At 42.9% G+C, this 21,758-nt stretch overlaps 2 protein-coding genes across 2 annotated transcripts in view; both read left to right on the top strand.

Annotated features, from left to right (window-relative positions):
* Adam32 (ADAM metallopeptidase domain 32) overlaps positions 1–11,980 on the top strand; it is a 102,963-nt gene extending 90,983 nt beyond the window's left edge. Inside the window, exons 23-24 of the mRNA XM_036166914.1 lie at positions 11,194–11,330; positions 11,926–11,980. Of these exons, the coding sequence (XP_036022807.1) occupies positions 11,194–11,330; positions 11,926–11,980 (192 nt within the window). The remainder of the gene's footprint in view (positions 1–11,193; positions 11,331–11,925) is intronic.
* A 225-nt stretch (positions 11,981–12,205) lies between these two features.
* LOC118569184 (disintegrin and metalloproteinase domain-containing protein 5-like) overlaps positions 12,206–21,758 on the top strand; it is a 65,581-nt gene continuing 56,028 nt past the window's right edge. Inside the window, exons 1-9 of the mRNA XM_036166913.1 lie at positions 12,206–12,260; positions 13,909–13,988; positions 14,507–14,562; positions 16,567–16,645; positions 16,922–16,998; positions 18,800–18,977; positions 19,801–19,866; positions 21,005–21,076; positions 21,259–21,413. Coding sequence (XP_036022806.1) covers positions 12,206–12,260; positions 13,909–13,988; positions 14,507–14,562; positions 16,567–16,645; positions 16,922–16,998; positions 18,800–18,977; positions 19,801–19,866; positions 21,005–21,076; positions 21,259–21,413 — 818 coding nt within the window. The remainder of the gene's footprint in view (positions 12,261–13,908; positions 13,989–14,506; positions 14,563–16,566; positions 16,646–16,921; positions 16,999–18,799; positions 18,978–19,800; positions 19,867–21,004; positions 21,077–21,258; positions 21,414–21,758) is intronic.

Genomic DNA, 21,758 nt, shown 5'->3' with positions numbered 1-21,758 from the left:
AACACCGACTGGGTCCATCCAGCTTTTTTGTATGCACACTTGCCCATGGCTTGACCACCTTGGATTGGACAATGAGTTTGGGAGTGGGAGCTTGTCCCTGAGCAAACTGACTGTGGCTCTCTCAGCAGCCACTGACTACTCGTAGCTCTTCCTCATAGGGTGGGACCATGAGGAATTTCCCCTGTGTATTTTGGTACATCGACCGATGTCATTATGTCAGGCTTTTTCAGACAACCGCATTGTTGAGATTTTATGGGTGCATTTTTTCTCTGTCATGTCTATGGGACACTAACAGGACTCCTGAGCCTCCTTCTGCCCCTGCTGCAATTTTCCCTGAGCCTTCCATCTAGGGGTTGCATTGTAGGTGTATTGGTTGGATCTGGGCTCCCCACAGTCACTTGGGGTATTTCTTGGTCAGAATGGTAGGAAATGCGTAATAATGGAAGTGGAAGGTGGGACAGAACTGGTAAGATCCCACCACTCTATCACAAGAGCCTCTGTCTTGTGTCTATATTGTGTTCTCTAGGACTCTCAGGTCATGTTCATTCTTTTCTCTTTCTCACTATTTCATGTGGTTGATTAGAAATATGGAGTCTGTGGCTATAAAATGGAATAGCATCCTGACTTTTGGCATAATAATACAAAAAGAAATTTGCCAGCAAGTTTTTTTTAAGGGAAAGAAGAAGGGATTGCAATACGAAGCAAACATAATACAGTCTACACAGATTGTATCCTGTGGACCTAAAAGGGTGTTTTCTTATTTATTTAGAACAAAATCCCAGACAAGCAGTGGAACACCTACCAACAGGTGAGTGTATTAGAAAATGCATCTTAAAATTAAGAACACTCTTTAAGTGACATTATTAATTAATCCACGGTTGGTTAATTCCTAAGTATCAGGTAGATGAATGGCTAAAATACTAGAGCTATAAATGAACTACTTCTGTTGCCTTACATTGCTATTGCTAATGACTATGTAAATCTAAAGTAGCTGTTGCTAATGATATGTAAAGAATGTAGTATGTTTCTAGTCAGTTTAGAAATGTTCTAAGTGTTCTGGAACTTGCTCTTCTCATTAGAACAAGGTTGAGAAATTGCGCCTAAGAAGATCTAAGGATCCAGAAATTGGGTTTATAAAACAAAATTTTATTATAGACTCTTTTATCTGTAAGGTACTGGTTGGCCGCAGTAGTTATGGTTTGTGAGTTTTAAGGTTAAAAAAATTCATTTAGGATACAGGTGTGATTGCATATGCCTGTAACCCCTGCATTTGGGATGAGGAGGTGGGAAGATTAGGGTTAGAGGTCAGCTTGGCCTAAATAACTAACTCTTTCTCTCTCTCTCTCTCTCAAAAAAAAAAAATTGGCTAAGAGTAAGGTTACACAACACCAAGTGGTCAGCCCTCAAAGCATATGCATGCAAGCAACCCTGAATGGACTTAGCAGGCTGTGTTTACATACTTTTATGTATGTAATAATTAAGTAAATTAACTTATTATTATTAATTAATAAATATTAATCAAACTATTAAATGCACTAATAATTAAAGAGGATGCCAGGGATTGAGAGCGAGCAAGGGGCTTGGCAAGAGAGGAACTGGAGAAAGGAAAGGGAATGGAGGGAAGTTGCATAATTGTATTTTAATAATAAGAAAGAGTAAGACAGCTGTTCATTGTGCCACACATCTGTAATCTCAACACTTGGGACATGGAAGCAGCAAGGAGCAGAGGCTCTGGGTCATCCTCAGCTACTTAACAAGTTCAAGTTCATCTTGGACTATGTGAGAACCCTTTTCAACAGAATAAATAAATAAATATTTAAAATGTGCTTTACCACACAACAAGCAAAAAGAGATGAAAAAATATGGGTATTTCATTTAAAAAAAACCCCAGATATATTAATGTACTATAAATATTTCATTATGTCTGAAAAATGTGAAATTCGTAAATGCTTTTCAGTTAAATTATTTCTGATTCAAAATTTAAAAATCCTAAAAAATGGTGAAAGTCAGTTCCTTGTGGCCAGAACATTGTAACAAACACACACTATTGAGGCATCCTTTGAGAAGCCCCTTGTGCGGGCACACAGGTTTGCTCTTGGCAGCCCGCCCCCCCCCCCTTTTTTTTTTTTACTTTGTGAAAAAGTGGCTATGCTTGGAGCCACTACCCTGAACTGTGTTTTGTTCTCTTCTTCAGTTATTAGCTATCCCTTCCGGAAGAGGCTAGCACCCAGGGTCTCACTGTGAAATGAAGAGTCCACATCCTTCCCTTGGTCACAGCTAAAGGAGCTAATAAACGGACTGTGGACCGATTTGCAGGCTTGCTCGTCTGTTTTTCTGTGCCGTCTCCTCTGCCCACTTGTATTTGGGTTACACTCGGTGCCCCTCCCCCCGGGGGTGGGGGTGGGCATTCAGTGGTATCCACTGTGTGTCTTCTTCACTAACTCCCTGAGCTCTTCCTGTTACCTTCAGCATCTCCCATGTCTGTAATTGGCGGACCGCACCCCCCCCCCCCCCCCTTACCGCTTATGCTTTGCAGCCTGGTCTTCTGGGTCAGCTGCCTGAATCAGAGCCCTTCTGGGTGTGCACCCGAGCCCTGACCTTGGCCAGAGAGGAAGAAGCAAGGTGAGTGCTGGCTGGGATTCCCTGCTCTGCTTCCTGACTGCAGGGGCGGGGCCGTGGCTCCTCTACTGGTAAGGGCTGTCACCCTCAAACCGTGAGCCAAGAGCGTCCTTATGTCACCTTTGTCGGACATTTTGTAACAGTGATGTGAAGAGTCACCAAGACAAGCACCCCGCTTCTCATCAATGCCCAAACGTGCAGTGTCAGGTATCCACCTAGGAAGGCAAGCTTCAGACACTGCCTTGCCAGGCCATCCTGTTGCCAGGAACCTAGAGACATTGACAGGAATGGTGGGTGCCCAGAAGCCTCCTCTCCCATAGTAGCTGAGGCTGCAGACTGCCTGTGCTGTGTGACATACTGGAAGAGAGCTAGAATTTCTTTTTTTTTTAAAAATATATTTATTATTTTTTTTCCATTTTACATACCAACCCCAGTTCCCCCTCCCTCCCCTTCTCCTGCCTCCTCACCTCCCTCCCACTCTACCCCCATCCACTCCTCAGAGCGGGTAAGGCCTCCCATGGTAGTCAACAAAGTCTGGCATACCAAGTTGAAGGAGAGCCTAGCCCCTTCCCATTGTATCAAGGCTGAGCAAGGTATCCCACCACAGGGAGAGCTAGAATTTCTGAAGAGACACGTTTCTGGACATGTCTGTGAGGGGTTAGCCAGATCGTGTGAATGGAGACGGAAAGAGCTGCTGTAAATGTATAATTATAACTCCTACTGAGAACTTGACTTAAAAAAATCTGACAAACGAGCCAGGCAGTGGTGGCGCACGCCTTTAATCCCAGCACTTGGGAGGCAGAGCCAGGTGGATCTCTGTGAGTTCGAGGCCAGCCTGGGCTACCAATGAGAAAAAAAAAAAAATTAGAGATACATTTTACAATTGCAAATTGCTGACTTTGCTTCTGTAAACTTACTTGCGTTAGACACTGACCCATCCTCTCCCTGGAAATAAGTAAAAAGTTTCAGAGTCTAGCCGTCGGCCTTGGGACAAGGTCTGTAATTATAGATTAAAAAATAATAATAAGTCTCTGTTTAAAAATTCCCCAAATGGGACCCAAGATAAGGACCATCTGGCGAGTCCAGCAAACTAGGTCAAATGTCAGCCAATCACAAGCCTGTAACTATGCGAACTCCCCTCCAGAGTAACCGCTCCCCCTAGACCTCCCCGAGCCAACCAGTTTATGAGGAATGTTACAAAATTTCCCGCGTATCAAAATGATTGCTGAAATATATGATGATTTTTAAATTGGGCCAAACCCAGGGCACCTGGTATCTTATGCTAATTTTGTAGTTTCTGCCTTTAAAAATGCTTGTAACCACTGCTCAGGGCTCTCTGACTGACCAGGACAGAGAGCCCACTTGCGCCAGTGCTGGATACATTCCTCATGAGTGTTGCATCTGCTGGTTTGGAATCTTGGTTTCTGGGGTACCCTCCCGCAGACGAGAGTATCCCAGGGGTCTGGGGTCTTTCACCAAGTGAGTTCCAGGAAAAGGCGCAAAGCTACACAGAGAAACCCTGTCTCGGAAAAAAAAAAAATCTGACAAACAGTTGGTGCAGTTTTGCCTTCATCTGAGGAGGACAAACACACAAGAAAACTGTTCCAAACCCTCTCAGGATGTGTCATAAACATCAACGAGGCATTTCCTTCTCGCCTTTGTCTACTGCAAAGTGCACACCATGACAAAGCTGTGTCCTCAAAGGGTGGAAAAGCCACTCATTTGTCCCCCACGGTCAGGGGTCAGCCACTCTGTCTCTTCTTCCATCCTTTCAGAGGAAACACTAGAGACAAGCTAATGGAGAGAATACTTCCACACCATGATCGACGTGTCTTATTCAGAAAGGTGAATTGGAACAGGCTGAACTTCACAGGGAGCCCTGGAACACAAGGGCGATGCTTAGAAATCTCACAGGAAGGGCCTGTAATAGTAAATGCTGTTCATCTCCCCCTTCCCCAACAGTAAACACCCACTTCCCCTGCACTGAAGGTATTGACTGGGAGTGGACACCAGGGACCAAGTCTGGGTGAGGTCAGGGTCCCATTCTCATTGGGGCGAAGCCAAAGGTCATTCTCTCACAGTCTAGGAGGAAGAAATCATGCCACTGGGTTCTGTTTTGTAAAACTGCCCAGCGGTTTCCCACAGACATGAGTGTTCTGGACAGCTGTACCTAATTCCGTGTTTGGTGACTGGAGACATAGTCATTTCACTCAGTCAGGGAACATAGGCAGTTAGAATACAGTATGCCATATTATATATAGTCTTGAGGGCTTACTATCCAGAGAGGAAGGGGATCACATGTAGCAAATGTATGGTTAGACTTTGTTTCCACATTCAGGAAGACAGGCCATGGGCCCATGGACAGCTCAGATCCCATTTGAACTAAGATTCTTAATTGATCTTGGTGGGCCCGAGTTAAAAAAAAAAAAAACACAAAACTTTCTCAAGTAGTAATGGAGGCATATTCCTGAAAAATACATTCTTTAGTCCTCAAATCCTGGATTTTGTTTTCTTTTTCATTACAACATTCCAGCCTTTTCCCTCCCCCTAAAATATCAGGCAACTATAAGTCTTATACCAGGGAGGGAGGCCTTTTTTAATGAGTGTTTCTCCTGACATGTTGCTTAGTTATAGTGATATTTTATTTGTACTGAAATGTGATTTTATTTGTATATTAATAAAGTTGCCTTGGGGTCAGAGCAAGCCACAGCAGAAGCTGGGCGGTGGTGGTGCATGCCTTTAATCCCAGCACTTGGAGGGCAGAGCTAGGCAGGATCTCTGTGTGGTCAAGGATACAGCCAGCATGGCGACACACGCCTTTAATCTCAATACCAACCATAGAAGACCTGGAGGTCTGTACAGACAGGCAGTGACGAGGAGGTCATGTGGCTGGGTTTACAACCAATGAGAAAGCAGAACAGAAAGTCTATAAAAAAGAAAAACACACACAGAAGTAGGTCTCTTGTGGAGAGGAAAGACAGCAGCGGCAGTGAAGGGTAAGGTTTTCAGCTCTCAGCTATTGCTCTGACCTCTTGGCTTTTAACTCTGCAATTGGCTCTGTGTTTCTTATTTAACAAGACGGTTACATCTACACTTAGTTGTCTAACAATCCCTAGGCCTGTACCAATTCACTCTAGCAAGTCCCATCTACACTTAGTTGTCTAACAATCCCTAGGCCTGTACCAATTCATTCTAGCAAGTCCCATCTACTACGAGAAGCCTAGGCAGTGGTGGGGGTGGGTTGGGGGGCTTTGGTCCCGCCATCTCTCTGGGCCAGTATTAAGATAGCCACCAGAGAGACTGGGTCTGTTGGAAAACTGGCCTAAGGTTAAAAGCGATGGACCCACAACCTGGAAATGCCCCACTGGAGGATAAGTATAGTGGGTGCTATTCCCAGGTAAACAAAAGTCTAGATGTGCCACAGAGGCTCCTCACAGGACTACTCAGCCCTCAAGGTGACACTAGCCTGAGGAGGCCTTTTCAGGTCTACTAGGTCTTGCTCAATCCAGCCTGCAATGTAGGATTGACTCTGGGAGGTAGGTGGGCCTGGTCACACCTAGCAGTGTGGGTTTGTCTACAAGGGAACCATGGGAATCCCACAGGTGCAGGATGTTGCCTTATGCTACGATGGATGTGACACGTTCCATCAGGTTCATTAACCCTCTATGCAGATATTTTTTACCTTCCAACCTATCAACAGTTCCTGGCTAGGAGCAGTCATTATATTGATGGCAAAGCAGGCAGGAATTAGACAATTTTTATTTCTAATCCAGAGTTCTACTAGGGAAGGATTGAAAGAAGTGCTCTTATCAGGGCTAGGGCCAAGATGAGAGAGTAGGCCCCCCAAAGATTCCCCTTTTCTGCAGGTATGAGGTGGTCCTGCAGAAGAATTTTAGCCATGAATCCATGCTAGCTACCATGATGACTATGGGGGGTAGACAGAAGGCAGAATAAGAACCCGGCCAAGTGAGGCTCAGAAGGGAGGACTCTGACCAGGACCAGATCTCCAGGACAGAATGGGGGATGCTCCACCTCTCTCCTTTCAGGGGCTGCCTTCCTGACCTCTGAACTTGTTAGAACCTGGCTAGATATGGTATACCAGCTGGATAATCTCTAAGGGAAAAGCCTCAGAAAGAGTCATTCCCAATGCTTGTAGGGTACTCTTTTAGCCAAATCAAAGCTAACAGCAATAACTTTCTTCAGAGAATTTGGAATTCTATTCAAAAGGACGTTTATCATCTTCTGTGTTCCCACCCCTTATGTTACGATGTTATGGGGAACATAGGGTAAAGATACCCACCCATACTAGTAGCAAACTGGTTTTAAGTCTTTCTGGTGAGTGGGTAAAAATCTATTCATTGTCTTCTAGACATTTTCAGACTCTGTGTGCCACAGGGAGGCAGGTGATAGCTAAGGGGATTTGACAGACTTTGAATCCCTGAGCTATCTAGATAACAGCTCCTGATACTGCTCTCTCTACAAACGTTCTTTGAATTAGTTGAATGGAGTTTTCCCTTTGCAGTTGGCACATTTAGTAGAGCGATTTTGAAGTTCTTCCGGTGTAGGCATTGAGACAGCTTTAGGTGACCGTCAGTGGTGACTGCAACCTCCCTGGGAAACAGGGCTGCATCTGATAAGTTGAACACCTCCTTGGAGTGTTGTGATAAGTGTCCCCCTTTTTCAAGACAGATGGAAGACACAGGGAGAAGAGAAGAGAATTCAAATTTAGGCGCTCTCTTGGTCAAACCAATCCAAGAGGAAGCTGCTCTATTTTTTATTGCTTAATGAATCATTGATGGAAAAACCATAAACAACTCAATTAAAAAAATCAAATTAGTGATGGAACTAAACAGTTCTTGGGTTTTTTTGTTTGTTTGTTTTCTGAGACAGAGTTTCTCTGTGAAATAGTCCTGGCTGTCCTGGAACTCACTCTGTAGACCAGGCTGGCCTCGAACTCACAGAGATCCACCAGCCTCTGCCTCCTGAGTGCTGGGATTAAAAGCATGTGTCATTACCACCTGGCAGAACTAAATAGTTCTTAAAAGATGAAATATGGCTGAGAAACATTTAAGCAAATGTTCAACATCCTTAATCATTTAGAAAGCTCAAAACTGCTTTGAGATTTCTTCATATTCCAGCCAGAATGGCTAAAACCCAAAAACAAATGACAAAGGCTTATCTGGACATGGGGAAGGGATCATGTATTTGATGCTGGTGGGAATGCAAACTGGCACAGCCACTTGGAAATTATTACAGAGGTAAAATATAGCTCTCCCATATGATCCCAAATATACCAGCTATACCCAAAGCACTTGATTTTCCATGTTCATTGCTGCTCTAATCATAATATCCAGGAAACAGAAACAGCCTAGATGTCCATCAACCAATGAATGAATAATGTAAATGTGTACATTTACCCAGTGAAATATTACCTAGCTGTGAAGAAAAAATTATGAAATAGGAAGGCCAGCGGACAGAGCTGGAAACAATCATCCTGAGTGAGGTAACTTTGATGCAGGAAGATAAACATCGCACTTGATCTCATTTTTGTAAATTCCTCCACACAAAGAGGAAACAATCATTCTGAGCAAGGTAACCGTGATGCAGGAAGGTAAACATCACATTTGATCTCTTTGTGTAAGTTTCTCCACACAAAGAGAGGACCACCAGAAAACTGTAGTAGAATGTGGATACTTCTGGCACTTACTGCTATTTTATCAATACTAAATACTCCAGTCTGTGAGTGTGAGAGGTTTCTGGTTGTTTTTTATCTTATGGATATATAAATGCAGAGACATTTCACAACTACCACTTATAAATTTCTCACCGGCCACAATTACTGCATACTAGCCATTCAAACTGTCGCCACTACACTACAGGAATCCCTTGGCCAGGGTCCCTCCAAAGGCAGTATATCATGTTGTTGTTGATGTCTATTACTTATATGTGTGATATAGTAGGGAGCCTATTAGTTATATGTACCACTCTGATGTGATGATACCCCAAAGAAACAACTAAGGAGAAAGATTTATCTTGGACCATGGTTTCAGAAGGCATTGGTCCACCATAGCTAGAGTGCATGGAGGAGAGGCTGCTTTGCATGGCACAAGTGTGTGTAGAGGTGGCTCATGTCACCTGGACTTGGGGGGAGAGGTGGGAGAGAGTAGACCCTACGATCAACCTTCCTAAGACTGTGACTTCAATACAGTTCCTCATGTTGCGGTTATCCCCCAACCATACCATTATTTCGTTGCTACTTCATTACTGTAATTTTGCTACTGTTATGAATCACAATGTAAATATCTCATATGTGACCGCCCCCCCAGGGGGCCATGACCCACAAGTTGAGAACTGCCGGAGTAGGGGAAAAGAGGAAATATCAGGGGCCAGGTAGAATTCTCAAAGGCATACCGTAGTGACCACGCCCCCTAATGATCCACCTCCTTTGGATAGGTCCACAGCCTCTTTAAATGGCCCTACCAGCTGAAGAACAAGCTCTTCAAACACAAGACTGTGGACAGGGGCCTTTCAAATTCAAAATTGCTGTTACAGAGGCCATGCCAGTGATCGAGGTACATCAGCAGTATCGATAGCTCAGTGTCCGTGTGTCCTGGAGATTTTGTGGGCACCCACATGGGACATTAATTTTTCAGTCCTGCAAGGAACACCAGAAACTTGATATATGTAGGAATCTGACTAGGTCAGCACAGGTGATGTTCTTCCAATGGTTAGGAATGCCAGGCAAGTCCGATTGCCTTTCAGGCACAGACATGTGGGGAGGTTGGAAGGCATGCCCCTTTCTCTGAATTTAAGACTCATCTCTGTCTCCTGATTTCCCTCTGTATGCCTATGTTTTATCTTTCTCTGCTCCTTTTGGGCATATTTGTCAGCCTGAGCTTTCCAATTACTAATCCTTCAAGCAGCTGTGTCCAGTCTACTACTATCCTGTGCGACTTTGTTACTTGGTCCCTTTTAAAAGTGAACTGTTGCTGGGCAGTGGTGGCTCACTCCTTTAATCCCAGCACTCGGGACAGGCGGATCTCTGTGTTCAAGGCCAGCCTGGGCTACCAAGTGAGTTCCAGAAAAGGCACAAAGCTACACAGAGAAACTCTGTTGGGGTTGGGGATTTAGCTCAGTGGTAGAGTGCGCGCAAGGCCCTGGGTTTGATCCTCAGCTCCACAAAACAAAAACAAACAAACAAAAAAGAGAAACCCTGTCTCGAAAAACAAAAACAAACAAACAAAAAGAACTGTTATTCTGTTACCATTTCTTGAAGTTTCTCACCATGGCAAAGTAATTGCAAAGCAAATTTATAAACATTTTATCTTTTGCAACAAAATTATAGTTAATGTGGGGTGTGGCTGGATCTTTATAGTACTTAGGATTTGGGCTAGGGTCTACAAAGAAAGGAGTGCCCGTGGACACCAGGAAATCACTATTTTGTTTCTCATACACAGTTGTTGTTTTTTTTTTTTTTTATTTTTTTGAGAATTTCTTACATGAGTTCTGAACTTAGGGCATTTCCACTGTTCCTGCACCCCACTCCCCGACTCCTCTAGTGTACTTACTATTCCCTCTTGGATTCATAACCTCTTCTTTAATATTATTCTTTTAAACACTCACAAACACACACACACATGTGCATACAAACTCTAGGGTCCATTTAGTGTTGCTTGCACACGCATGTGTTTAGGACTCAGAACTTGGAACTGGATGACCTGCTGGTCTCTCTAGAAAATGGATTCTTCCTTCTCTCGGCAGCCATTGATTGCCTGGTGCTCACCAGCTAGAGGCGAGGACTTTTACATTTTCCTTCACCAACACTGGCATGTTGGCTACTGTCGACATTTAGGACTTGGTTAGACCACCATATCACCAAGATTTTGTGGGTGCAGCTTTACCTGTCATGTCTAGAGGACACCATCTCACATCAGGAGTTCTGGTCCTCTGGCTCTTACAAATTTTTTGCCCCCCTTCTCCTGATTTTCCTGGTGGGGGTATCACAGCTACTTTGTCTGGGTACTTTGGTTATGGATCTCTGTAAGAGTCTCCATCTGCTGCAAAAATAGGAAGCTTCTTTTCTTTTAATTTTGTTTTCTTTATGAGTGCTCTATTTGCATGTGCACCTTTATGTCAGACAAGGGCATCAGATCTTACTACAGGTGGTTGTGAGCCACAATGTGGTTGCTGGGAATTGAACTCAGGACCTTTGGAAGAGCAGCCAGTCAGTGCTCTTAACCTCTGAGCCATCTCCCCAGTCCCCAATATGAAGCTTCTTTGATGAGGGGCTGGAGCTGCACTTTCCTGTGGGTATCAAAGTAAGTATCTAGATGTGGAAATTACATTGGTTTAGGAACATTGCAATAGTAGATTCTTCTCTAAAATCTATGACCTACCTCTTCAGCCATGGGTACTTGGCTAGGTTTGTACCAAATTTACCAAGCTTGAATCCTTCCCCCACCCCCGCGCCCCATGAGTGGGTCTTAGGTCGTCTTATTAGACAACTGTCAGTTACCTCAAGATAAAAGTGCCATGCTTGCCCTTGAGGGCTGTCTTGTTATTGTTCTTTTTTAGCTTGCACGGCACCTTCAGAGAGCCCAGCTCCGGGAAAAGGCTCCCAGGGGGCAGCTCTACTTTGCTTCCACAAGGTCTTGTGTTCAAAATGTGTTCAAAGTCTTCAGCAATACGGTCCTGCCTTCAAGTTCTGCAAGGCAACCAAGGGCTTTGATTTCCTTGACAAAAAAAACTGCAAAAGAGGTTTTTGGTAGCTTGTCTGCATCTCTTGGGGAGAGCATTATCACCCAGTGTGGCATAACTCCAATTAAAAAGTATATATGTATAATATATATATATATATTCATATACATTATATATGTATTTTAAGTAAGCTTATAAAATGTTTCTTGTAGCTTAAAAAAAGAAACTCTTCATGTTGTTTATCTTCCCTTCAAAGCATCTATGCCCCACCATCTGCATTCTAGGACTCTTCCTTCCCTTTCTCCACGGTTGCATTCCCGGTTTTTGTAGTTACTTCCGCTTATATACACACCCCTTTAAAAGACTAAAGGAGAAACCCAGGGTTGCAGGCTTTGGAGTGTGTGACAATAAGATCCTGCAGAGAATGTTTTGAAAGGAGTTTTGACCAAGGAGTATTTTAGGGAGGTGTTGGGCACGCAGCTGCAAAAGTGAAAAGCCATGTTTACAGCATTTTATTGTGCTCAGTTGTTGGGGCAATATGCTAGAATATCATGGAGGACCCATGGCTGCCATCAGTAACCTGAACACTTCCGTGTATCTTTTCCTCAGTTACGCGGAAACGGAAAAGAACGATAAACATACAAAGGAAACCAGCTCTCCCTAGCCTGAAGAGTAAACTGTAGACAGCAGCCTTCCTTTCACAGTTCTGAGGATGGTTGCAGGCAGCCTACCTGCAAGTATGCATCCCGCTCTCCTGCCCTGGCCTCACTGGTTTCCTTGGAGACAACCCTGTGGGTTCAGGGGCACGAGCTGTCATTACTGGCCACAACGCCCTGCCGTCCGGCCGGGCGGATGCTCCTCAGCTCAGCTCCAGACCATCCAGGGAGCCATGTTCCTCCTCCTAGTGCTGTTCACGGGTCTTAGTGGGCTGCAGGCCGGCCAGAGTGAGTCCAGAGATCCAAGAGTCTCGGCTTCCGGCTTCCGGCTTCCGAGGGGCCAGGGTGTCTGAAGGGCAGGGCGGACTTCACCTAGCCCCAGGCTGGCATATTACTCTGGCTTTGCTTTCTCTTTGCTCCTCGTTGGTTGCAAAGCATTCCCTAGCATGGGACAGGCTTCCTTCCTTCCTTCCTTCCTTCCTTCCTTCCTTCCTTCCTTCCTTCCTTCCTTCCTCCCTCGCTCCCTCCCTCCCTCCGTCTCTCTCTCTCTCTCTCCCTCCTTCTTTCCTTCCTTCCTTCTTTCTCTCTCTCTCTTCTTCCTTCCTTCCTCCCTTCCTTCCTTCCTTTCTCTCTCTCCTTCCTCCCTTCCTTCCTTCCTTCCTGCCTTCCTTCCTTCTTTCTCTCTCTCTCTCCTTCCTTCCTTCCTTCCTTCTCTCTCTCCTTCCTTCCTTCCTTCCTCCCTTCCTTCCTTCCTTCTTTCTTTCTTTAAATTAACAATTTTAAAAATTCATTTTACATACCAACCAAAGATCCCTTTCTTCACTCCTCCCGCTCCTCCAGCCTCCCCCTCCCAACCCACCTCCCATCCCCTCCTACAAGAAGGTAAGGCCTCCCATGGGGAGATACATTTGGTAGAGGCAGGTCCAAGCCCCTCCTCCTGCCTCAACTGTAAAGTGGATGACAATGAGTCATATTCCCTTTCCCAATTCTGTTATGATGTAAGTGGTAATCAAGACTCAACAAATCAATGCAAAACAAACAACAACAAAACCCTGTTTATAAAAAAAAAAAAATCCTTTTTTTTTAGCAACTGTTGCCCTCCTTGAATAAATTCTTTTTAAAAAATTTAGTTAATATTTTTCATACAACATATTTTGATTATATTCTTTCCTCTCCCCCCAGGTCCTCTTTATGTCCCTGCCTACCCAACTTCATATTCTTTTTCTATCTCACTCAACCCCCTCCCCCAAAAAAAATCAAAACAAAAGCCCAATAAAATAAAAAACAAAATTAAAACACACCGGGCTGGAGAGATGGCTCAGCAGTTAAGAGCACTGGTTGTTTTTCCAGAGGTCCTGAGTTCAGTTCCCAGCAACCACATGGTGGCTCACAACCATCTGGACCGTGATCTGGTGCCCTCTTCTGGCCTGCAAGCATGCATGTAGGCAGAACACTGTATACATAATAAATAAATAAATATTAATACACACACACACACACACACACACACACACACACACACACACACACACACCATGGTGTCCATTTTGTGCTGCCCTGGAGTGTGATTGGTATACACAGTGCTACTCCATTACAGAAAACTGATTTTCACTTTCTTAACAACCATCCTCTTTTTCAGAATGGTACTCTCTTAATGAGTCTATGTTTCTAAGCTTTTTGCACCACTGTAGCTGGGTATTTAGGTAGTTTAGTTATGAATTGAGAGGAGGGAGGGCAGTGGGAAGGGAGAGCAGGGGAGGGGGAGAGGAGGGAGGAGAGAAGGAGAATGGATTAGCAACAACTTAATAGACAGTGGAAAAGGGAAAGGACACAATGTATCAATCACCCAAGACAACTACTAATGTAGAGAAACAGATGCACAATTAGACTTAAAAAAAATGGATTTCAAAATGGTAGCAGTTATTTTTATTTTTAGGTCCCCAGAAAACCATCCTTCAGACAACAATTCCTGAAAAGATTTCATCATCGGATGTGGAAGAAGACCCTGAAAATCATGTAACAGCAACACCATCTTTATATGTTGCTTGTGTGAAGTTGTGCACATCATGATGGAAACTGGGTAGATAGAGGTGGAACTGGTGGAGCCCAGAAATACTTCACTGCAGCAGAGCATTGTGGGATAGGAACTTCCTGGATAGGACCTCACACGTGCCAAAAAGGTGGCAAGCACCTAGACTGTCCCCCTACCATAGGATTAGGGTGAGGCTGTGATACAGAGGGTGAGAGGAAGCACGCTGTCTGGAGGGGACTGAGATTATCTGATTAAGTCAGAAGATGCCAGTTAATACCAGGCCAACTTTTGTCCCAGAAGTGTTATGAAGGTCCGTCTTGGGTGCTAAGCTTTACCACCTACTTCTCAGTTCAGGATCTTGAAGACTCAGAAATCCACATGGGAAGGGAAGCCAAAAGACCCTTGCATAGTTTTGTTAATTTTGCTATTCCTTTAAAACATAAAATGGAGCAAACATATAAGTTAGCATGTGACTGACATTGAAAACATATTCTTGTTACAGATTGCATATCTTATCAAAATAGCTGAAAAACCATATTTTGCCCATCTTAAGAAACAGTAAGTAATTATTTGTTATTCCAAATTTCAAGTGTTTGACTTTTATTGTAAGAGTTATGATTATAATTGTTACAGTTCAAATGTATTAATGTCTATTGAATGCTGGCCATTAGACAATGCCGTAAAACAAGATACACAGGGCATTTATAGCACAGGAAGATATAGTCCAAGGCACTAACACTAAGAAACAGAATTTTGTTAAAATATGGTGATAAATACATGAGTAATGTTCTTAGCAAGTCAGTGAAGGCTTTTTGGAATAGGGGTAAGTTGTGACTTGATAAAGGATAGAGATAAGGGATTTTGGAAAAGTTGGTAGGAGATAAATTCTAGAAGATGTGTAAGGACAATGTATAAGGATATGTGCATACACTGTGCTCACATGGGTCAGGTGATCAGTGTAAGAGGTTGATGAGGATGGGCCACCAGTGACATCACGAGGAGACGGATTCCACAGACCTCAAGATAGAATCAGTAGAACCACTGAGAAACAGGAGGGACCCTAGATAATTCAGCTATTGCTCAAGAAAATGGGGAGATTGTTGTGTGTTTAAGTGATGATTATAAACCAGGGAGATAGTTGTAGGAAGACTGAGTACTTATGTCCAAGGTGGTGTTTTCCACTGGAGAGGTATATATAAGACTAAATCTCTGATGATGTTCAACAGATGTATAGGCTTCATAGTAAACAGTAGCCGTGTTGTTAATTATTATTGTGAATGAATACATATACAGAAAGTGTTTATAAGCCTTGGGAAAGATCAATACTTTGGGGGGAGGTGGGAAAGTATGTAGCTAACATGGAAGATGAGGCTGAAGAAGCAGAGGAGGAGGACAAGAGGCAGAAAAGGACGTATAATAAATGTAGATACTGAAAGGAGTGGTCCTTGTTTCAGAGAGTAACTGGTAATCAGTACAGTTATGGTGGTCAGGAGTGTGCCATTTAGATTTGAAAAACTAGTTTTAGATGTTTTCCACAGAACCTTAAGGGTGGTTAAAAACCTAGAAGGGGAAGATGTGTGTCTAGATGACACTTCTGATAAAAAAAATAATCTGTTGATAATTACAATGGGAGAGAGCAGTGCTGGAGCACGACATCAAGTGAGAATTGTTCCGGCTGGTGGTCCCTTGAAAACAACTTTTCTAATGGCACAAGGGTAAGAAGCTTATGGAACCATGACAGAGAAATCACAGGAGAGAAATGTTCTTAGCTCAGCACACGCACAGGATGGAATCTGTGGCACAGGGGTAAGGGCTTTTGTTAAAACAAAGAAGTAACCCACATGAAGAAAAGGAGTAAGGCGGGTCAGCAGATGTGAGTGGGAGCCGCATGGAGGGTATGTATCATGGCTGGTAGAAATGGCATCAAATTCTTTGATATTTACTGGGGTGGGAGATTATGGAAGAAATTTCTGACCCCTGTTATTAAGAACTGTAGACCAAACACTTAGGAGATCGAGGCAGGAGGATTGTAATGAATTTGGGTTCAGTTGTTGTGTCTACATAGTTGTATCAAGAAGGAAGAGCAGGAGGATGAGGGGAAGGGGGAAAGAAGAGGATAGAGGGGGCAGGCAAGGAGGAGGAGGGGGAGGAGGAGAAGGGGGCAGGAAAGGGGGAGGAAGGCAGTAGCAACAAGGACTTGGATTTATCAAGCCTATTGAACGTAAATTTGTAGTGAGACCAAGAGAATCGTTTAAAATTGGTGTTAATCCCACATTCTAATTTAGAGACTCAAAGACAAAATCTGATGTCAATGAATGACCAAGATTCCGAAGGCCCTGGACATCAGAACCTATATCATTTCTCTTTGAGTTAGCTACTGTTTCAAGTTGCCCATTAACTGCATGCTAGTGTTTGCTCTACTCAAAAGGCTATTACCAGTGACAGGAAACTATTGAGACAATAGGACATAGCAAGCTGACAGTTACTCAGTTAATTTGCATATAAAGGCTGATGTCTTTTACATTTGTTCCATTGGAAGATGTTTTTGGGATTTTTGCATAGATCCGTTATAGCTCCAACTGCGGTGCTTTACACTTATGACCAACATGGTGACCGACACACTCAACCTTTGTCTTTTCTGGTAAGCCTTAAGGTTTCTTCCATATAGATTTGTTGCTTGGGTTTTTCTTTTTAAAAATGAACACTCTCTAATTACTTTAGTATTATTTTATACATTCATTGGACTTGTATAATGTACTCTAATACTATGTTCTGCTTGATACGAATTTCTTGGGTAATTGACTACCATGCCAAAGTATTAAGGTAGGCAAACAATAAATATGAATGACATGTCCAAGGGTGCATATTTAAAAATGAGTTAACTGTCTGCTTTCGTTTGTACAATTTTTTTTTCCAGGAAAGTTGTACTTATAGTGGATACATTGCTGGCTTCCCAAATTCTCTTGTGACACTCAGCATTTGCTCGGGACTCAGGTTGTATATTATTTAAAGATCTTATGGTAGTTAGGTTTCTATTGCTGTGAGAGAGACTATGACAAAAAGCAACTTGGAGAGGAGAGGGTGTGTTTCATCTTGTACTTCTAGGTAACAGTCCATCACTAAGGAAAGTCAGGGCAGGCACTTGGAGGCAGGAACCAAAGCAAAGGCCATGGAGGAATACTGGCTTGTTTTCCATGACTTGATCAGTTTGCTTTATCATGCCACTCAGGACCACCTGCCCAGGGGTGGCAACATCCACTGTAGCCTGGGCCCCTCACATCACCCATGAATCCAGAAAATACCCCACAGACTTGCCTATCGGCAATCTGATGGCGGCATTTCCTCAGCCGAAGTTTCTCTTCCCAGATAACTCTCGTTCCCGGCACACTGACATCGATACAGCTGGGGCAGAGACTAAACTTGCCAGCGTTGTATCATGCCATCTTACGAATTAATTCTCCATATATTCCTCATTCTATATCCACCTTCATTCTTAAATTCTCTGAGAAATAAACCCAAATTGCTAAGAAAATAGGGCTGTGAGCCTGTGCCTGGGGAGGGGCTGTGTGTGGATGCTTATGGGCCCTCGCAGTTGGGACTGTGGCCTGTTTTGAGCGTGGGGAGTACCAACCAAGCTTCCAGCAGTGCTGTTGTTTTTTGATTTCCTAGAATAAATGAGCATAGTTGAGGATAACAGAGACTTTGGCTTATTGGCCATTTTCAGGCATGTATTTCCTTTAGTATTTGAGAAGAGTCAGGTGTGTCATAGATACAGGATCTGTGTTTGTCAGGGTTTCCATTGCCGTGACATAACACCATGACCAAAGCGACTTGGGGAGGAAATGGTTTAATATTTCATCTTACAGTTTACAAGTCCATCATCCAGGGAAGTCAGCACAGGAACTCAGAGGCACTAACTAATGTAGAGACCACATTGGAGGATTGTTCCTCATGGCTTGCTCAGTTAAATATGCTTTCTTTCTTTCCTTCTTCTTCTTCTTCTTCTTCTTCTTCTTCTTCTTCTTCTTCTTCTTCTTCTTCTTCTTCTTCTCCTCCTCCTCCTCCTCCTCCTCCTCCTCCTCCTCCTCCTCCTCCTCCTTCTTCTTCTTCTTCCTTTTCCGTCTTGTTTTTGTTTTTTGAGACAGGGATTCTCTGTGTAGCTTTGGAGCCTGTCCTGGATCTCGCTCTGTAGACCAAGCTGGCCTCAAACTCACAGAGATCCGCCTGCCTCTGCCTCTCGAGTGCTGGGATTAAAGGCATGTGCCACCACCGCCCGGCTTCAATATGCTTTTTTTATATGATCTGGGATCACCTGCCCAGTGACAGCACTGCTCGCAATAGGCTGGGCCCTCCCACATCAGTCATCAATCAAGAAAACACCCCACATACGTGTCAATCTGATAGAGGCATTTTCTCAGTTAGGATCCCCTCTAAGTCTAGATTTATATCAAGTTAACAGAAATGACCAGCAGGACCCAAGACTAAGAGACAGAGTGCCTGCAGCTTCTACAACCTAGTACAGAGAGCTAACACATACACACCAGAGAGGAATATTAATTGTTTCAGCGTACACATCCATGCCTGTACCTGATCTCTTACATGTCTGTAATAGGCAGGCATATGTATCCCCTAGCACAGTGATAGAGTTCTGGTGTAACTTTGAAGAAAATACAGGTACAGTAGGCAAACAAAGATTACTCTGGACTTCAGAAAATCCCAGCCAGACTTTGCCATTAGAATATTATAGATTTGGTCGAATCACTTCAGACTTTTCTTTGATTGTTCTAACATTCAGGGGAACAATACAATTCCAAAATTCCTCCTATGGAATTGAACCTGTGGAATCCATGTCAGGGTTTGTACACGTGATCTTTGAGATCACAAGTGAAGACCTGGGGATTCTTGTCTCAGAAGAGAATGAGAGCGACAATTGGTATAAAGTTTCAGAGTTTCAGTTTGGAAGCAATGTGAAGGTAAGCTCACTCTTTCAACTCATTTAGTATAATTTTATGAAATGAAAAGTGCTTTTGAAGTATACATCTTACCATGGTTTTGTTTTTCCAATGAAGGTCCTATGTCATCTTTTAGTAGCTAGAGGAGTTACAGTTGCAATTAGACACAAGTTCACTAAGAACTTAGGTAATGAATCACAGAAACAAGGAGATTTGAACATAGAACTGAAAGGGGTTAGAACAGTTTAAATGGGTGTGTTTTTAGATAATTGGCACAGAATGTTTCTCCAATTATTCAGGTGGTTTAGATGATGAAAGTGTTAACTCTTTTATGACAGCTCAAAAATAGATAATTTCAGCGGCTTATGTAAGGTAAAATAGACCTTTCCATGAGCCAAGACCCACAAGCTGGCATGGTAGCATGCCTGGTTCTAGTGAATGCCATCAACTGCAAACTTTGGTAGTATTTTCCTGAAGGACATGGTTAGCTAAATCAGCTTCCTCACACTTGTTAGCAAAAATATCTTCCTACATGGATAGTTTGAAATTATCATAAGAATCAAGGAAAACAAGGCTTTTGTTAGAAACCTAGAATTTCATCTCAAATATTACAAAATGAAGGTGCCCCAGCTCTCCTCCAGTTTGAGATGTCCAGCCGAAAGTTCTCGCTAACCACAGCACTTCTGTGCTGGGAGGTCCTCTGAACGGCAGTGAAATTTTGTGTTTGAAAACAGCCTTATTACATAGTTTGAAGCAGGCATCTTTCATCTTATTTATAAATATAAGTTTAATAGGAGACAACATTTAAAAACAATTCTCAGGACTCATGTTATGTGTTTTTCAGAAAACTGCATTTACCAAGTTATTACCACAGTACATTGAGATGGATATTGTCGTGGATAAGCAGCTGGTGTGTCCTATTCTTATATGTTGTTCGCTTTGACAATCTCCTAGATGTCTACAGTGTGTTGTGACCATGTCTGCCTCCATCACCCCGTCTCATCCTCCCTCCCACTTCTGTTGACCCCCCTCTTCTTCTTAATGTACCACTGGCCGTGTCTTGCCTGACAGGTCAGTATTGTAGCACTTAGAGCGTCCCCCAGCTGGGTAAGACCCCTGAAGACTTCTCTCTCACAGGAGCCTACATAGTTCCTTCTGACACTATGGGGACTAGCGTCCAGTTTTGGTCCAGCTTGATTTCTCTGTGTCCTGTATCCAAAGTATGTGGTCTTCTCAGCAATAGAGTTTTAGTACCTATTTCTTATGGGCAACCAAGAAAAATGGCAATCATATGTACTGTTTTGGGAACCTCTGGCATCAGAGGTATCGGTATTTGACACTGGAATGTTTCTGCTTCAAAATCGATTGCTCCTGGGAGCAGTGTTACCCACGCTAGCAGGTTACCTTTGTTTATGGTCTTCTGGAATTATGTTTAGCTTATAAGCTAGTAGCTTTCTGCGTGCTTTGAAAAAACATCCTTGGCTTGGGTTGCCTCTCTCCCCTCTTCTATTCTTCCTCTACCCATGGAAATCTTTCTGTCTCTACATTCCTTCCTTGTGTTTCCATATCACGTGCGTTGTACCGTCACCCTTCCCCTCCCCATTAGGCTTCTTGGGCAGGTGTCTCATGCATGGCTCTTTTCTTGTTTCCAGTCTTCTACAGATACGCATTCCAAGCAGCCTGAGTATCTCTACCACTTATTTCTTATGGCTCCACTGCTACTAGCCATTGCCTAACTTCCTCAGCCACTGTGAATGTGGGCTGGTGTGTGCATCTGTTGACACTGGTCCCTCCGTGGAGACAGGGTGGCTGGAGCCATTGTGGCGCCATCTTGTTCCTGGTCTACCATGTATTAAATGATACTAAAATTCATGTTACTGGATATTTTAAAATAATTATTTACTTACCATTATCAATCTTATGGATTTCAATCAGAATGTAGCCTTATTGCTTATTCAGAGTATAGCACATTTGTATGTTTAAAAACATGTGCTTGTGTATTTAGATCCATTCATTTTTTTTTCAAAATTGCCTTTTTTTTTTTCCAGTTTGATTACATGGGCTCTGATGCTAAAGTTGTGACACAGAAAGTTATCCAGGTTATCAGCCTTGTTAACACTGTGAGTTTTCAAAAACAAGCTTTTTTATATAACCCGTAAAAATGCAAATATGAATCAATGCCGGTCAAATTTTGCTAAGCTCTTTAAGACACTGTGTAACCAAAATACCATGTTAAATAAGTGTTTCAAGGGACGCTCCAATTCATACAAAATTTCCTTATCTTTTTATCTTTTCTTTTCAGATGTTCTCCAAGTTCAAACTGACTGTTATAATAAATTCCATTGAAATCTGGTCAAAGGAAAACATAATTTCTCTCCCAAAGAAGCCTGTGGATTTATTGATTACATTTTTAAATTGGAAACGGAACCATAAATCACATATTTCATACTTATTTTGGTAAGCGTATATTCTGTATCTACTAACATTGAAGGGATAGCTCAAATGACATATTAATTAAGAAAAATACAGATTTGTTTTGCATGTATTGTTTTCTAATTTCTTGGATAGCATGACTATAACAAAATGGAAGCTACAAAGTCTTTCTCCTTTAGGACCAATGTGAGGCAAAATGTACAGTTTTTATTTTTATTTTAAAATAATTTTTTAAAGATTTATTTATTTATTATATACACAGAAGAGGTTGCCAGATCTCATTACAGATGGTTATAAACCACCATGTGGGTGCTGGGAATTGAACACAGGACCTCTAGAAGACCAGTCAGTGCTTTTAACCTCTGAGCC

This window comes from Onychomys torridus, chromosome 17, assembly GCF_903995425.1.
Source record: "Onychomys torridus chromosome 17, mOncTor1.1, whole genome shotgun sequence".
Lineage (NCBI taxonomy): Eukaryota > Metazoa > Chordata > Mammalia > Rodentia > Cricetidae > Onychomys > Onychomys torridus.
Note: the sequence above shows the minus strand (reverse complement) of the source record. Positions and strands in the feature narration are given on the sequence as shown.